At 53.7% G+C, this 13,551-nt stretch overlaps 1 protein-coding gene across 3 annotated transcripts in view; it reads right to left on the bottom strand.

Moving 5' to 3' along the window:
* ATP2C2 (ATPase secretory pathway Ca2+ transporting 2) overlaps nucleotides 1-13,551 on the bottom strand; it is a 76,279-nt gene that overhangs the window by 4,649 nt on the left and 58,079 nt on the right. For 2 of the 3 annotated variants that reach the window (XM_044932214.2, XM_006045715.4), the window contains 12 exons: nucleotides 13,320-13,417; nucleotides 12,613-12,714; nucleotides 11,721-11,810; nucleotides 9,554-9,655; nucleotides 7,619-7,775; nucleotides 5,498-5,668; nucleotides 4,413-4,510; nucleotides 4,270-4,320; nucleotides 2,789-2,955; nucleotides 2,302-2,370; nucleotides 2,111-2,227; nucleotides 850-997 (listed from right to left, as the gene is read on the bottom strand). In XM_044932214.2, coding sequence (XP_044788149.2) covers nucleotides 850-997; nucleotides 2,111-2,227; nucleotides 2,302-2,370; nucleotides 2,789-2,955; nucleotides 4,270-4,320; nucleotides 4,413-4,510; nucleotides 5,498-5,668; nucleotides 7,619-7,775; nucleotides 9,554-9,655; nucleotides 11,721-11,810; nucleotides 12,613-12,714; nucleotides 13,320-13,417 — 1,370 coding nt within the window. Of the gene's footprint in view, nucleotides 1-849; nucleotides 998-2,110; nucleotides 2,228-2,301; nucleotides 2,371-2,788; nucleotides 2,956-3,016; nucleotides 4,009-4,269; nucleotides 4,321-4,412; nucleotides 4,511-5,497; nucleotides 5,669-7,618; nucleotides 7,776-9,553; nucleotides 9,656-11,720; nucleotides 11,811-12,612; nucleotides 12,715-13,319; nucleotides 13,418-13,551 lie in introns of those variants that run through there. The other variant, XM_044932215.2, reaches the window with a different exon arrangement.

Genomic DNA, 13,551 nt, shown 5'->3' with positions numbered 1-13,551 from the left:
ATAGAATTATCTTAAGATCCAGCAGTCCCATTCCTGGGCATATATCTGGAGAAAATCACAATTTGAAAAGATACATGCGCCCAAATGTGAATGGTAGCAGCACCATTCACAATAGCTAAGACATGGAAGCAGCCTAAGTCTCCATCAGCAGAGGAATGGATAAAGAAGGTGTGGTGTGTATGTGCATATATATTTTATATAATGGAATATTACTCAGCCATAAAGAATGAAATAATGCCATTTACAGCAACATGGATGGACCTAGAGATTACCATCCTAAGTCGGACAGAGAAAGACAAATACGATATTGCTGGATGTGGAATCTAAATGATTCAAATGAACTTATTAACGAAACAGACTCACAGACTTCAAAAACAAACTTAATGATTACCAAAGGGGAAATGTGGAGGGATAAATTGGGACTTTGGGATGAATTTATATATAAGGACTTACTGTATACAGCACAGGGAACTCTACTCAATATCCTATAATAAACTATAAGGTAAAAAAAAAATCTGAAAAAGGATGAATGAATGTACGTATGACTGAACCACTTTGCTGTACACCTGAGGCTAACACAACTGCTGAATCAGCTGTACTCCAAGATAAAAGTTTTTAAAAAAGGTAAGGTCTCCCAAATAGCCACCTCCTGGGACTAAAACAGGAGTTTCTCTCAGAGCTGAGGTTGTTTCCCAGGGGTAACAGCAAGCAGGAGAGGCACCGGGTCCCCTTCTTTCTCTGCCACCTCCGCCCACCGCCTGCTGCCCCTCGCCCACACCCCATGGAGCCTGAGCCCCGGGGGCGGGGCCTCACCGCCGTGCCTAATCGAGCCCGCGAGGATGCCCTCACCTCCTTCCAGAAGATGAAGAGGGTCCCGCTGATGATGGTGGTGGCCGAGAGGAGGATCCGCAGGACAAGGGCTCGGCTCAGGATCTGGTCCTTGACGTTCCGCGGCGGCTGTCGGAGTGTGTCCTTGTCCACTGGCTCCACACCCAGGCTGCTCGGGACAAAACCGGACGCTTTGAAATAAACCACTGAAGAGACGTGCAGAGGTCGAATGCACAAGGTCATGGTGAAGTGACGCGCCAGGGTCCACGTGGAAGGCCTGGACGGGCGTGTGCAGCGCCTCCAGGTCGTCTCGGCCCCTCCCGTCTTGGTCCTCTGCCCCCTCCCTCATCGCCCGGCTCCCCTCGGTTCCTCCCTGGGTACCCATCACGGCCTGGACCCTGTGGACAGCCCTGCAGGTCTTCCACCTGCGGGGCCACAGAAAAGCCCGCCCTCGGCCGACCTAATGATCCTGAACAGCGCCTGGCCACCCCATCACCTGGGGGACCGTTCCACCCCAGCTTGGGCCTGGCCTCGTCCCAGTTGGCCTGGAGAAATGGGATCTGCCTTCAGCCAACTCTGAAATAGGATCAGCCAGCAGGGCGGTGTGGGGACACCAAGGAGGTAGCACGCTGGGGGAGACCCCTCCTAGGCAGATATGGCTGGGGTCCATCTGTGCTCACACCCCGTTCCCAGGAAGAGCATGGAGAAGAGGTAAGCCTCTGGCCATGGGGGGGATGAAGCTGTCACTGGCGATTAGATCAGTAATAGTAACACTTCAATGGCCCCACCTACCCTGTGCTCAGACACAGGGAAGCCCCTCGTGTGCTCACGCAGGCCTCCCCACCTCCAGAGCCCATCCTGCCTCCTGTGTCACTCTGCTGGCCTCACATCCCCTTCTCACTCATCCAGCCACTATTTCCCTAAGCGCCTGCTGTGTGCCGAGCACCACTGCAGAGCCGAGGACCCTGCAGGGAACAAAGCCTTCCCCCACAAAGCTGACATCCTACAGGGGAGATGGATTATGATCAGATAAACAATGAAATAGTTTCCCCTCTAGGCAAAAATAAAGCAGGGTAAAGTGGCTGGGAGGGAGGAGGCTGCTGCTAGGGTAATCAGGGAGGACTTCTTGGAGGCAGTGACCAGAATGCAGGTAGCCCAGGGAGAGCCTTTGAGGCAAAGGGTTTGCCACTGCCCGGCCAGCCCACCAGATGCCTCCTCCCGTGCTCAGTGTGTACCCCTTGTTGTGTCCCCCCGGCACGTCCCCGCCAGCCCACTGCCTCACCTCTGTGCCGGCGGCCCGTCCATGATGATGTTGATCCACAGGATCTGCATGGCATTGAGGGGGTTGGGCAGGTTGCACACGGTGGACAGCGTGATGAGGCTCAAGGCCGAGATGCTCCTGCAGGGCACACACACGGCAGGTCACCAGCTGCTCCCAGACCCGGCCACTAGGGGGCGCCGGCCTGGACTTACGTGCTCAGCTGAAAGCGGACAAAGTTCTTGATGTTATGAAAAATCCCCTTGCCTTCCTCCACTGCGTTCCTGCAAGAGAGGAGAAAGCGTTTACTGACAAAGACGGCAGGGTGGGAAGGGTCAGCCAGCTCCGTCAGTTGCTAAAGGAAGCGATGGTCTCCTTGCTGGCATCCTCGGGAACGGTAGAGGAGGGGGCTGTCCTAATAGGCGTCACCAGCCCCTGGGGATGGGTCCCCGAGCCACGATCACCCTTCTGTCTGAAGACTGCACACAGATCATTCTCTCACCTAAGCCCTGGGACCCCAGCCCTCACCCAGGATTCCCAAAGTGCCTCCTGCCCCTCGGCGATTCACCCAAGAGAACGGGCCCCTGACCCTGCTTTCCGTGGGGTGGGCCTGGGGACGCCGTGCACATCCACCGCAGCAGAGCAGGGGGCCGCCACCCCAGGTGTTTCTGTGACTAAGGAACCACCCAAAGGGCGGCTTACATGATGGCCGAGAACTCGTCGTCCACCAGGATCATGTTGGCGGCCTCCTTGCTGACGTCCGTCCCCGTCTGCCCCATGGCGATGCCGATGTCCGCCGACTTCAGGGCGACCGCGTCGTTCACCCCGTCCCCGGTCATGGCCACAATCGCCCCTGTTTCCTGCAGAGCCTTCAGAAAGAGGAGCCCAGGGAGGGGGGGCTGCAGCCTGAGCACCTGCCTTCCAGACCCTTCTCTCCCATCGCCCCTCATCTCCCTCCACATCAGGCGAGCCATGACCCTCTCAGCCTCAGCTTTTCCATCTGCAAAGTGGGATCACAGCCCCTCCTTTTCAGGGCTGTGGTGAGCCCTAAACTAAGACCACAGAGGGGACAGTGCCTGTGTCATCCATCACCATGACAACAAAAACTGGCCACCTGCTTCTACAAGGATGAAGTAACCAGCCACTGCAGCCGCTGACCTTCCACACACCCCAAAAGCAGCTCAGGGTGGAGATGAGGAGTGAGGGAGAAACCCACAGAACAGGCTAGCTATTTTCAGGAGCGGATGTTACGAGCCTCGATTCTTACATCCTTTCATATCCAGAAAAGCGCTAAAAAGTCATCATCAGAGACATCTGCTCCTCGTGACTAGCACCAAGCCTCCGCTACAACGCGTGCCGTCAGCACGGCACCAGAGTCGCATGTCTGGTGTCACAGCGTCCCTCCATCTGTCCTCCCCGCCCTGGGCGGTTCCTCAGCACTACCTGAGGTGCTGTCTCTGGGCTATCATCCTCATTCTGCCTCAAGTAAAACTCACAACTCCCACGGTGTGCTTCATTTTTTTCAGTTGACAACCATTAACAAAGAATAATCAGTTTGTCCCCATGTGAATCCATGTCGTGCCCAATAGGTATTAATATTTTCTTTGAAGAATGACTGGCACAGAGATTCACTCTGTAGAACTAAAAAACCCCCAAGTAACACAGAAGAGAAAAACACAAGCATTAAAGAGCAACTTTTCAAAGCATCCGTGTGCAGGAAAAGCACACGTCTGCAGGAGTCTCTCACTCCAGCCCTCTTGTTTTTGAAGCACCGTCACACCAGCTCTTCCTGGGCACTGCTGTGGGCCAGGCAGCTGTAAAGGCTTCACGGGCTGGCTTCGTTTCACCCTCTTCTCTCCTGCCTTGTGAATTAGCTGGTATTGCTCACATTCTCCCCAGTTTACAGATGAGGAAACTAAGGCCTGGAGTTAATACACCAAATTAATACACCAAGAAGCACCCAACTAACCAAGGCTGGCCTCTGCGTTCCTCCCTTTGCACCACCCAGTTCCCATTCCCTGCCTTTGGTGGACACAGCACAGGGCCTCCCCAGTTCTCCTCTCCCCAGAGGCTGGGGCAGCTGCCCTGGGGCCCCCACTGGGCCACCCGTGAGCAGAGCCACCCCCCGCCCCCCACCCACCTCGAGCTGTGCCCCGAGGGACCAGAAGAGGCGCACGACTGACCTTGATGATTTTGAGTTTGTGCTTTGGGCTGGTCCTGTAGAAGATGGACACCTGGAGCCGGAGCCGGAGAGGACGGAGCATCAGTGCTGAGGACGGGGCAGCCCCGCCCTGCCCCCGCCGGCGAGCCCCGGGGGGGACCCCACCTTCCCGATGTGCTCGGCCAGCTCTCCCTGCTCCGCGCTTTCCACCTCTTCCCCGGACATGGCGCTCAGCTTCCCGTTGCACAGACCGACGTTCCTTCCTGGGACGGGAAGGGGATGGTCCCTTCTGAGGGCCTGAGCCTGTGGTCCCTGCCCTCACCCCTCACTGCGCCTGCCTGACATCTGGCCCTGCCTTGGCCACTGGGAGAAACAAGAACAAAACCACCACTGCTCCAGTTGGAGAGCACCTGCTATGCTGTGCGTGCGCTCAGTTGTGTCCGACTCTGCGGCCCCGTGGACTGCAGCCTGCCAGGCTCCTCTGTGCATGGGATTCTCTAGGCAGGAATACTGGAGCGGGTTGCCACTCCCTTCTCCAGGGGGTCTTCCTGACCCAGGGATCGAACCTGCATCTCTTGCATCTCCCGCACTGCAGGCTGATTCTTTACCCCTGGTCCCACCTGCTATGGTATGTGACCTTAATTCCATCCACAGAACAAACTGGCAATGAAGGCCTTATGATCCCCACTTCAGAGATGAGGCAACTGAGAGGGAGGTGGTTTTCCCAAGGTCACAGGGCAGCTAAGTGCTAAGACTGGACCCACCATGGTTCTTTCTGTCTGATTCCAGAGTCTGTGATCTTCCCCCAGTGCCAGGCTGCCTCAAGACAAGAGGGGGAAGAAGACCAAGGTGTGACACCCCTCCCAACAGTAATAAACGCAGTAGGAGGAGGAGGGGGGAGCTGGTCCTCTGCCGAGGAAGAGCCTGAGGGTCAGAGTGGCTCACTGGTTTGCTCAGGGCACACGGCTAGTGGCACAAGGCAGACTGGGCCTGTGGAGATGAGGTGTGATCGTGGGTGGACGGACAGCCGGAGCACACAGAAGCTTCTCAGTGTGCACGAGGTCCTTTCCTCTTTGGGACAACCTGCCGATGTTTGAGAGACAAACACCCACTCGGGCGGTGGGATGTGGGTCCTTGAGCCTCAGAAATCTCTCCCTAGCACGTGGAAGGCAGGTGTGAGCTCTGCTGACCAGGTCCCTCGAGGAATAAGCACTGGTGGTGGCCCGTGCCCTCCACCCCTCCCCGGGTACCTATCGCCAAGGCCGTCTCCAGAGCATCCCCCGTTATCATCTTCACGGACAAGCCCGACTCCGAGAGAACCTGGACTGCTTCCTTCACGCCAGCCCTGGGAGGGTCGATGATTCCGATGAGACCCAGAAACGTCAGCTTTCCCAGCTCAGGCCCGGAGGCCAGGGCCAGCACTGTGGACAGAGCAGGTAGGTTTGGAAAACTTTCGTCCCCAGTCGGCCCGGCCCCCACCCCATCCGCGAGGGGCTGGGCCCTAAGTTCCTGGACCACAGTGGGAAGGGAAGGTATTCTCAGTGGTCCTCAGGCCCGTGCAGGCCAGCAGCTTTTGACGGCTCACCCACGATGGGGAGCAGGGCCAGCGACAACGCGCCCCATGAGAAACGGGACCCTGTCCACCGGCGGCGGTGTCCCACCCAAGGGAAGCAGCCAGGAGAACGCCTGTGGGCTGGCACACGGGACGTTTCGACAGCCTGCTGTCTCTCATTGCTCTGCCCTTCTCGGTCACTGCCAGCAGACTTGGGGTGGCAGCTACCAAGTCACAAAAAGTGTACGGGAGGAACACAGGCGAGAGGACAGTGTTTCAGCAGCACAGAAGCCAGGCCCGGCTCGGGACAATGCTCTGAAGAGGGTGCTGTGAGAACTGACCTTACTGTGTCACCTTACTGATACTGGAGGGAGGCTGTGGCCAAGAAGTTTCAGCTGTGACCCCTCGGTCATCAAACTGTGCTGGAGATGCAGGGGGCGTGTACCAGTGATGCTGGGGACATGTACCAGTGATGCAGGGGCCGTGTACCAGTGATGCTGGGGACAGGTACCAGTGATGCAGGGAGCGTGTGCCAGAAATGCAGGGGGTGTGTGCCGGTGATGCTGGGGGTGTGTGCTGGAGATGCAGGGGGTGTGTGCTGGAGATGCAGGGGATGTGTACCAGTGATGCTGGGGACATGTACCAGTGATGTAGGGAGCGTGTGCCAGAGATGCAGGGGTATGCGCCAATGATGCTGGGGGAGTGTGCCAGAGATGCAGGGGGTGTGTGCTGGAGATGCAGGGGGCATGTACCGGTAATGCTGGGGACGTGTACCAGTGATGCTGGGAACATGTACCAGTGATGCAGGAAGTGTGTGCCGGAGATGCAGAGGATGTGTGCTGGAGATGCTGGGGACGTGTACCAGTGATGCTGGGGGCATGTGTCGGGGATGCAGGGGGTGTGTGCTGGAGATGCAGGGGGTGTGTACCAGTGATACAGGGGGCATGTACCAGTGATGCTGGGGGCGTGTGCCGGGGATGCAGGGGGCATGTGCCGGAGATGCAGGGGGCGTGTACCAGTGATGCTGGGGACAGGTACCAGCGATGCTGGGGACAGGTACCAGTGATGCTGGGGGCGTGTGCTGGGTATGTAGGGGGTGTGTGCCAGAGATGCTGGGGGTGTGTGTCAGTGATTTGGGTGCCATGCCTCCCTTCCTACCTACCCTGCTAACCTCTGTCCCAGAGATCTGCCACATCCTCACCTTCAACACTTGTCAGCGAGCTACTAGCAATTTATAATTTCTGCCCCCTGCAAAGAAAAACTAAGGCAATTGAAACCAATATAGCAAGCCAATGCTGCTCAGTTTCCCCTGAGGGAGTACACATGTTCCAGAGTGTTTTTAGACACTTTCTCTGATAACAGACAGGCTGGCACATGACAGCAGGGAGTCTTACTTAATGTTCAGCCCATCAGAGAAGGTGTCGGCTCTGGTGCAGCAAGCTGGAAATGGCCAAGAAATGAAATGTCTGTTCATTTACAAGAACCGTGGCTTTTCCTGAAAGCAGGCCTTGAGCAAGATGACCAATCAGGAAAATCAACGTTTCTGGGGCGGCCCGTTCACACGTCTTAGAAAACTCAGGACCTCTCTTCGCACACACGAGGTTCATCTGGGTTAACGGGTGTCATCTGGCGGCTAGGATGTGGAGGGCATCCTATGCTTCATCTGCCCAGGAGGGTCCACCCTGGCTTTGCCCCCATCAGCGCTCTACCTGACGCCCCTCTGATCATTACTGTGTTGACCAGGGACCATGCGTTATGACGCTTGAGAAGTCAGCATCATGTGCAGACTCAGAGTAGGGCTGGGAGCACAGCCACTGACCTCGCAGGCCCAGGGATCCCATCTTCTTCTCCTCCTGCTGGCAGAAGGCTCGCTGCTGGGGCGTCAGCGGCAGGGGGATGCCCCCATGGTTGTACATGGCGCAGTAACGAATCACCTCCTCAAAGGCCCCCTTCATGAAGTACATATCTTCCCGCTCCTTGGAAAATACAGAGGGGAAAACATTGGCGGTCACTGCCTGCTTCAGCTCCTGGTGACCATCACCTCGTCCACACGGAGATGTTCACGGCGGGGTCATTGATCTGTTTCCGTTAACGATGATGATCTGGGATAAATGACCCCACCTGGAAGAGAAGTTATAGGAAGTCCACGTGATGGAACCACACGCAGCCCAGAGAGGGCTGATCTGTGACCCGGACACCCGCCCCCTGCATCAGGGCCCCTGCTCAATTGTTGCTCAGAGCATCCACATGTTTCATGAACTGGTCATATCCCAGCTTTTACATGTGTGACTGACTCCTAGGTGTCCAGTTCAGGGAGACTTCCGAGCGAGGGAGGCACCATGAACCTGGCTTATGAGGATGAACCCAAACGAGCAGCTGACCCTTTTCTGGTGTATCTGTTAAGCTCCGTCTCCCCTAGACCGTAAGCTCCAGGCGGCCGGTGCCTTGTCAGTATGAGCCCCAGCCCTAGCACCGCGCCCACTTGCTCATGGTGGACGGTGAAGGCACTTGTATGCACTGACACGGAAAGCTGGCCCGGATGTCACTTAAGGGAAAAGAGTCAGCTACACACTACACGCAGCAGGACCTGCTTGAGGGACTGGCACCCACGTGCTGCTGCTGCACCTGCAGATGCCGGAAGGCTCGATCTCCGACTGAGGGGCAAGTGGGGACAGGGTGGGCAGAGAGAGGAGAGGGCAGGATGGTCAGAAGGGTCCACTTTTTAAGTCACATTTCTATCATTTTTTTTTTCAATGAAAATATATTATCATTGCCTTAGGGGGAAAATAAGATTTGAAGGTATTATAACATTGAATAAAGTCCAGAACGCCTCTTAAGCACCAGGAATCTATATTATACTTGTCCACTCACGGCAAAGACTTGGGATAAGCTAGCTGAGCTGCCTGCCACCGTGAATGAGATGGAAAATCTCAGCATAGACAAGACATGGCAGGTTCCAGCAAGAGCAGAAAGTTTGGAGCAAAAGGTGGAAGGCAATAAAAATCTTTTTAAAAGAGAAAGAAAAGGTGTTTTTTTTTTTTTTTTTTTTTTTCAGTAGAAGATCTGAAAAGCTACAGAAAATTTAAAAAAAGGGGAGGGGGAAGATAGGGTGGGCTATCTCACCCAGGGATAGCTGGTAAGAGGTTGGTACATATTCCCCTTGGTGGCTTAGAACATACACATGCACACACATGTGAGGTCATCTGTCTATGGTGGACACTAGGGGGTGCGTCCAGGATCGTTCCCCCATTGCAACAGTTACATGAGCTCATACGTGTAAAGAACCCAGCATGAGAGCAATGTGACAAAAGGAGCCCAAGTTAGCAATGGGCTCAGCGTCATCAGTAGGAGCCTGTACGCACTCTGGTAGGAATTACTCAGTGACCGTACTGCAGGCCGCTGAGTCTCATACGCGAACTCACATCAGAACCCCCAGCAAACACAGACGACTGGATTCCACCCCTGGAACGTCTGATGCAGTGAGTCTGGGGTACAGCCTGAGAATCTGCATTTCAAACAAATCCCAAGGAGATGCTGCTGCTGGTCTGGGACCCCACTTTGAGGACCAGAGATTCAGAAGACAATCCCGAAAGTGGCCCCAAGATACTCAGAGCTTTCATCGCCATCAACTGTATTTTCACGTCTTCGGATGTCATAGAAGCAGCTGGGAACTTGAAACGCATCTCCTGACCTCTGCATTTTGCTTTGCTGGGGTGGGGGTGGGGGCTGGAAGGGGGAAGAGAGGCAACCTCACCTCGTTCTTGGAGCTGCACTGAACCGCCATCCACTTCTGCTCCGAACTGAACGGGATCTCTCTCTTTCGGACGTATGAATCTTTAATATCGCCTAAGTCCATCTGGGGTAATAAATGCGATGTTTTCAGTGAGTCATCCTAAACCAATTTCTATGCAAAGCTCGGTCCATTTAAATTATTCATTATTCAAACCACCTCGGGCAGATGAGAAATCCAAGCGTTTAGGTCACGGAGAAAGGCCATGGGGTTTCTGCCAGGAGGAATGTTTCAGACTTGAAGAGATGGCAGAAGGAGCCCCTGGGAGTGGGTGCCAGCGGTCACCCCTGGGGTCCCTGCCAGTGACATTCAATTGATCTCTGATGCTTTCAGGCCAGTTCCTGGACAGATCTGAGCCTCTACTTCCCCAGATGTAAACCAACCCTAATGCATTCCACTGCCCACTCAAGGGGTGAAAATGGGTACTTAGGGGGTAAAAAAATCTAGTCCTTTTATGTATTAAAAAAAAAAAAAAAACCACATACAGTACAGGAACAGACATACAGTACATCTGTGATGTTAAATACCTGTACACCTGCCTGTGTTAGCTGCTCAGTCATGTCCGACTCTTTGTGACCTCATGGACTGTAGCCCGCCAGGCTCCTCTGTCCGTGGGATTCTCCAGGCAAGAATACTGGAGTGGGTTGCCATGCCCTCCTCCAGGGAACCTTCCTGACCCAGGGATCGAACCCAGGTCTCCCGCATTGCAGGCAGATTCTTTACTGTCTGAGCCACCAGGGAAGGGTGGTGGGAACCTCCCTGGTGGCTCAGTGGTTAGGCCTTGACCTTTCAAAGAAGGGGGTGTGGGTTCCATCCCAGATTGGGGAGCTAAGAACTCACGTACCTTGAGGCCAAAAAACCAAAACATAAAACCAAAAGCAATGTTGTAACAAATTCAATGAAGACTTTAAAAATGGCCCATATTTTTTTAAAAAAATCTCATGGAGGGAGTGATTAGGGGAAAAACACCTTAAAAGCCTCCTAAGAGGGTGCTTATTTAACTTATATGCAGAGCACATCATAAGAAATGCTGGGCTGGATGAAACATAAGCTGGGGTCAATATTCCTGGGAGAGATATCAGTAACCTCAGATATGCAGATAACACCACCCTTATGGCAGAAAGGGAAGAAGAGTTAAAGAGCCTCTTGATGAAAGTGAAAGAGGAAAGTGAAAAAGTTGGCTTAGCTCAACATTCAAAAAACTAAGATCATGGCATCTGGTCCTATCACTTCATGGCAAATAGATGGGGAAACAATGGAAACAGTGAGAGACTTTATTTGGGGGGGGCTATAAAATCACTGCAGATGGTGACTGCAGCCATGAAATTAAAAGACGCTTACTCCTTGGAAGAAAAGTTATGACCAACCTAGACAGCATATTAAAAAGCAGACACGTTACTTTGCCAACAAAGGTCCGTCTAGTCAAAGCTATGGTTTTTCCAGTAGTCACGTATGGATGTGAGAGTTGGACTATAAAGAAAGCTGAGCGCCGAAGATTTGATGCTTTTGGACTGTGGTGTTGGAGAAGACACTTGAGAGTCCCTTGGACTACGAGGAGATCCAACCAGCCCATTCTAAAGGAAATTAGTCCTGAATATTCATTGGAAGGACTGATGCTGAAGCTGAAACTCCAATATTTTGGCCACCTGATGCAAAGAACTGACATTTGAAAAGACCCTGATGCTGGGGAAGATTGAAGGTGGGAGGAGAAGGGGACAAAAGAGGATGAGATGGTTGGATGGCATCACCGACTCAATGGACAGGAGTTTGAGTAAACTCTGGGAGTTGGTGATGGACAGGGAGGCCTGGCGTGCTGCAGTCCATGGGGTTGCAAAGAGTTGGACGTGACTGAGCGACTGAACTGAAGAGGGTGTCATGGGTTACGTGTATCCCTAAAGACACATTGAAGGTCTAACTCCCCAGGGCCTGTGATGTGGAAATAAGGTCTTTGCAGGTGTGACAATGTTAAGATGAGGTCATTGGGGGAGCTGATTCCAGTATGACTGGTGTCCTTTAAGGAAGAGGACCCGGCCACGTGAGGACCTGCCTCACTCAGACAGGACCTTGAATCCCGCTACTAATCCGGCTCCCAGTGAAAGAACTGCCCACACGGACAGCACAGACCTCCTACCTTCATTGCCAGGGCCACCAAGGCACCCTCTGTCGGCTGCCCCATCACGGTGTTTTTTCTGATGATGGCGTTGTTGGCAACACAGCCGGCCTGCAAAGCAGGGAGGGGTTTCTGAAGGTCATTTGTTAGTATTTGGAGCTGCACCCGTCGGGGTCCCGGGCGCGCTCAGGCATGTGAAAAGGTCCAGGCCTGAAGGCTTGACCAGTTTTCGGGGCTGGGCTGGGGTGGGAGGGAGTGACGAATTTACTCTTCAAAATGTGCCAGAGTCCCCACTGTGCAAAAGCCACACGGTAACACTGGGTTGACCAGAAAGTTTGTTCAGGTTTTTCCATCACATTTGAACATACTTTTCAGCCAACCCAATAATTTACTGACTCAGCTGAATGCTGGCTGTCACAAAGCCATCCTGAGGACTGAGAATGGGAAGGCAGGCAGACTGGGGGTCACGCATGTGAGGCCCCGCTGACGGGGACACGGCCTTCTAATCAGGATGACGAAGGGTCTTGGGATCAGACTGTGGTGACCACCTCTCGAACACACTGTGACCCACTGAACTGTACTCTCTGCAGTGGTGGATTCTGTGGCAGGTGATCTATAGCTCAATTTAAAATAATAATTGAAAAAGTAGAAACAGCTAAGAAAGCAACACAGGGGTGAATGCAGGGGTGTGTGGGGAGGGAGCAAGCAGCGGGAGCAGGGGCTCCCAGTTCTTCCCTGACCTCCCACCTCTCCATCGCTAGCTGGGCCATTTCGATAACCTGACCCATGGGGTGTGGCCCGGTTGTCACCAAGAACCAGGTGGTCCAACTGCCGTCTCTATCTGCAGACAGAATCCCCATCAGCTCTGTTTAAGACGCGTGTTTATTTCCACGGCGGCACTGTTGATGCTTACCTCCACTAATTTCCCCACCGAGACGTTGGAAAACTGCTTAATGACTTCCTTGGAGGGTAAAAGGCAGACAGTCCCATTGCCGTTGTAGCCAACTCCGCTGACCTGCAGGGCAAAGCCGCAGATAGGGGTGTCCCTGGGAGGCAAAGAGTCGCTCCCCTGGCTGACCCATATCTTTTTTCTGGGGGGAGGGTCCACCCTTGAGGACATGGTCCCACCACGAGCAAGGCTTCAAGCATGACTGTGTCTCCTGCAGAACTAAGTATTCATCAGACACCCAGTGCACTTCAGTATTGCAACAGGGCATCTTGCAGTCAGTAAAAACTATGGCTGTGAAGACCAAGTAGTAGCATATAAGACTGCTTATGTTCTAGAATGGGGGTGGACAAGCTTGTTATAGAGCCAGACAGCAAATGTTTTAGCCTTTGAAGCCCATGCAGTCTGAGTCGCAGTCACTCAGTGGTTGGCGTGCGAAAGGAACCGCGGACAGTGTGCAAACCACCAGGTGTAGCGTCATGCCAGCCAGGGGGTGGCTGCCTTCCATCAGTCATGCCCTTGCTATTTGTATTAATGGCAAGGAAACTGTCCAATAACCCACACTTATGTCTTCCTTATTGTTTTCTGGAAGATTTTGTGTGCTTTCTCTGAGAAGATAAAGGTCTGGCAGGGTACTCCTTGGTCTCGAACCTTATGAATTCACATGGACTCACCTCGGCGAGGAGCCCATCAGATGTTACGAGTTGGGTGACAGTCATTTCGTTGGCAGTCAGAGTCCCCGTCTTATCGGAACAGATGACGTTGCAGCAACCTGGACAGGAAGACGTCAGAGTTGATGGGAGAGAGAAGTCATCACCATCAACTCTCAGCCTTACGAAACACCCAGGTTGAATTATCATGGCACCAAGAAGCCCGTTCAGTCCAATTTGTAAGAACTCAACCAGC

This window comes from Bubalus bubalis, chromosome 18 (genome assembly GCF_019923935.1).
Source record: "Bubalus bubalis isolate 160015118507 breed Murrah chromosome 18, NDDB_SH_1, whole genome shotgun sequence".
Lineage (NCBI taxonomy): Eukaryota > Metazoa > Chordata > Mammalia > Artiodactyla > Bovidae > Bubalus > Bubalus bubalis.
The sequence above is the reverse complement of the archived record's forward strand: the minus strand, read 5'-3'. Positions and strand labels throughout refer to the sequence as shown.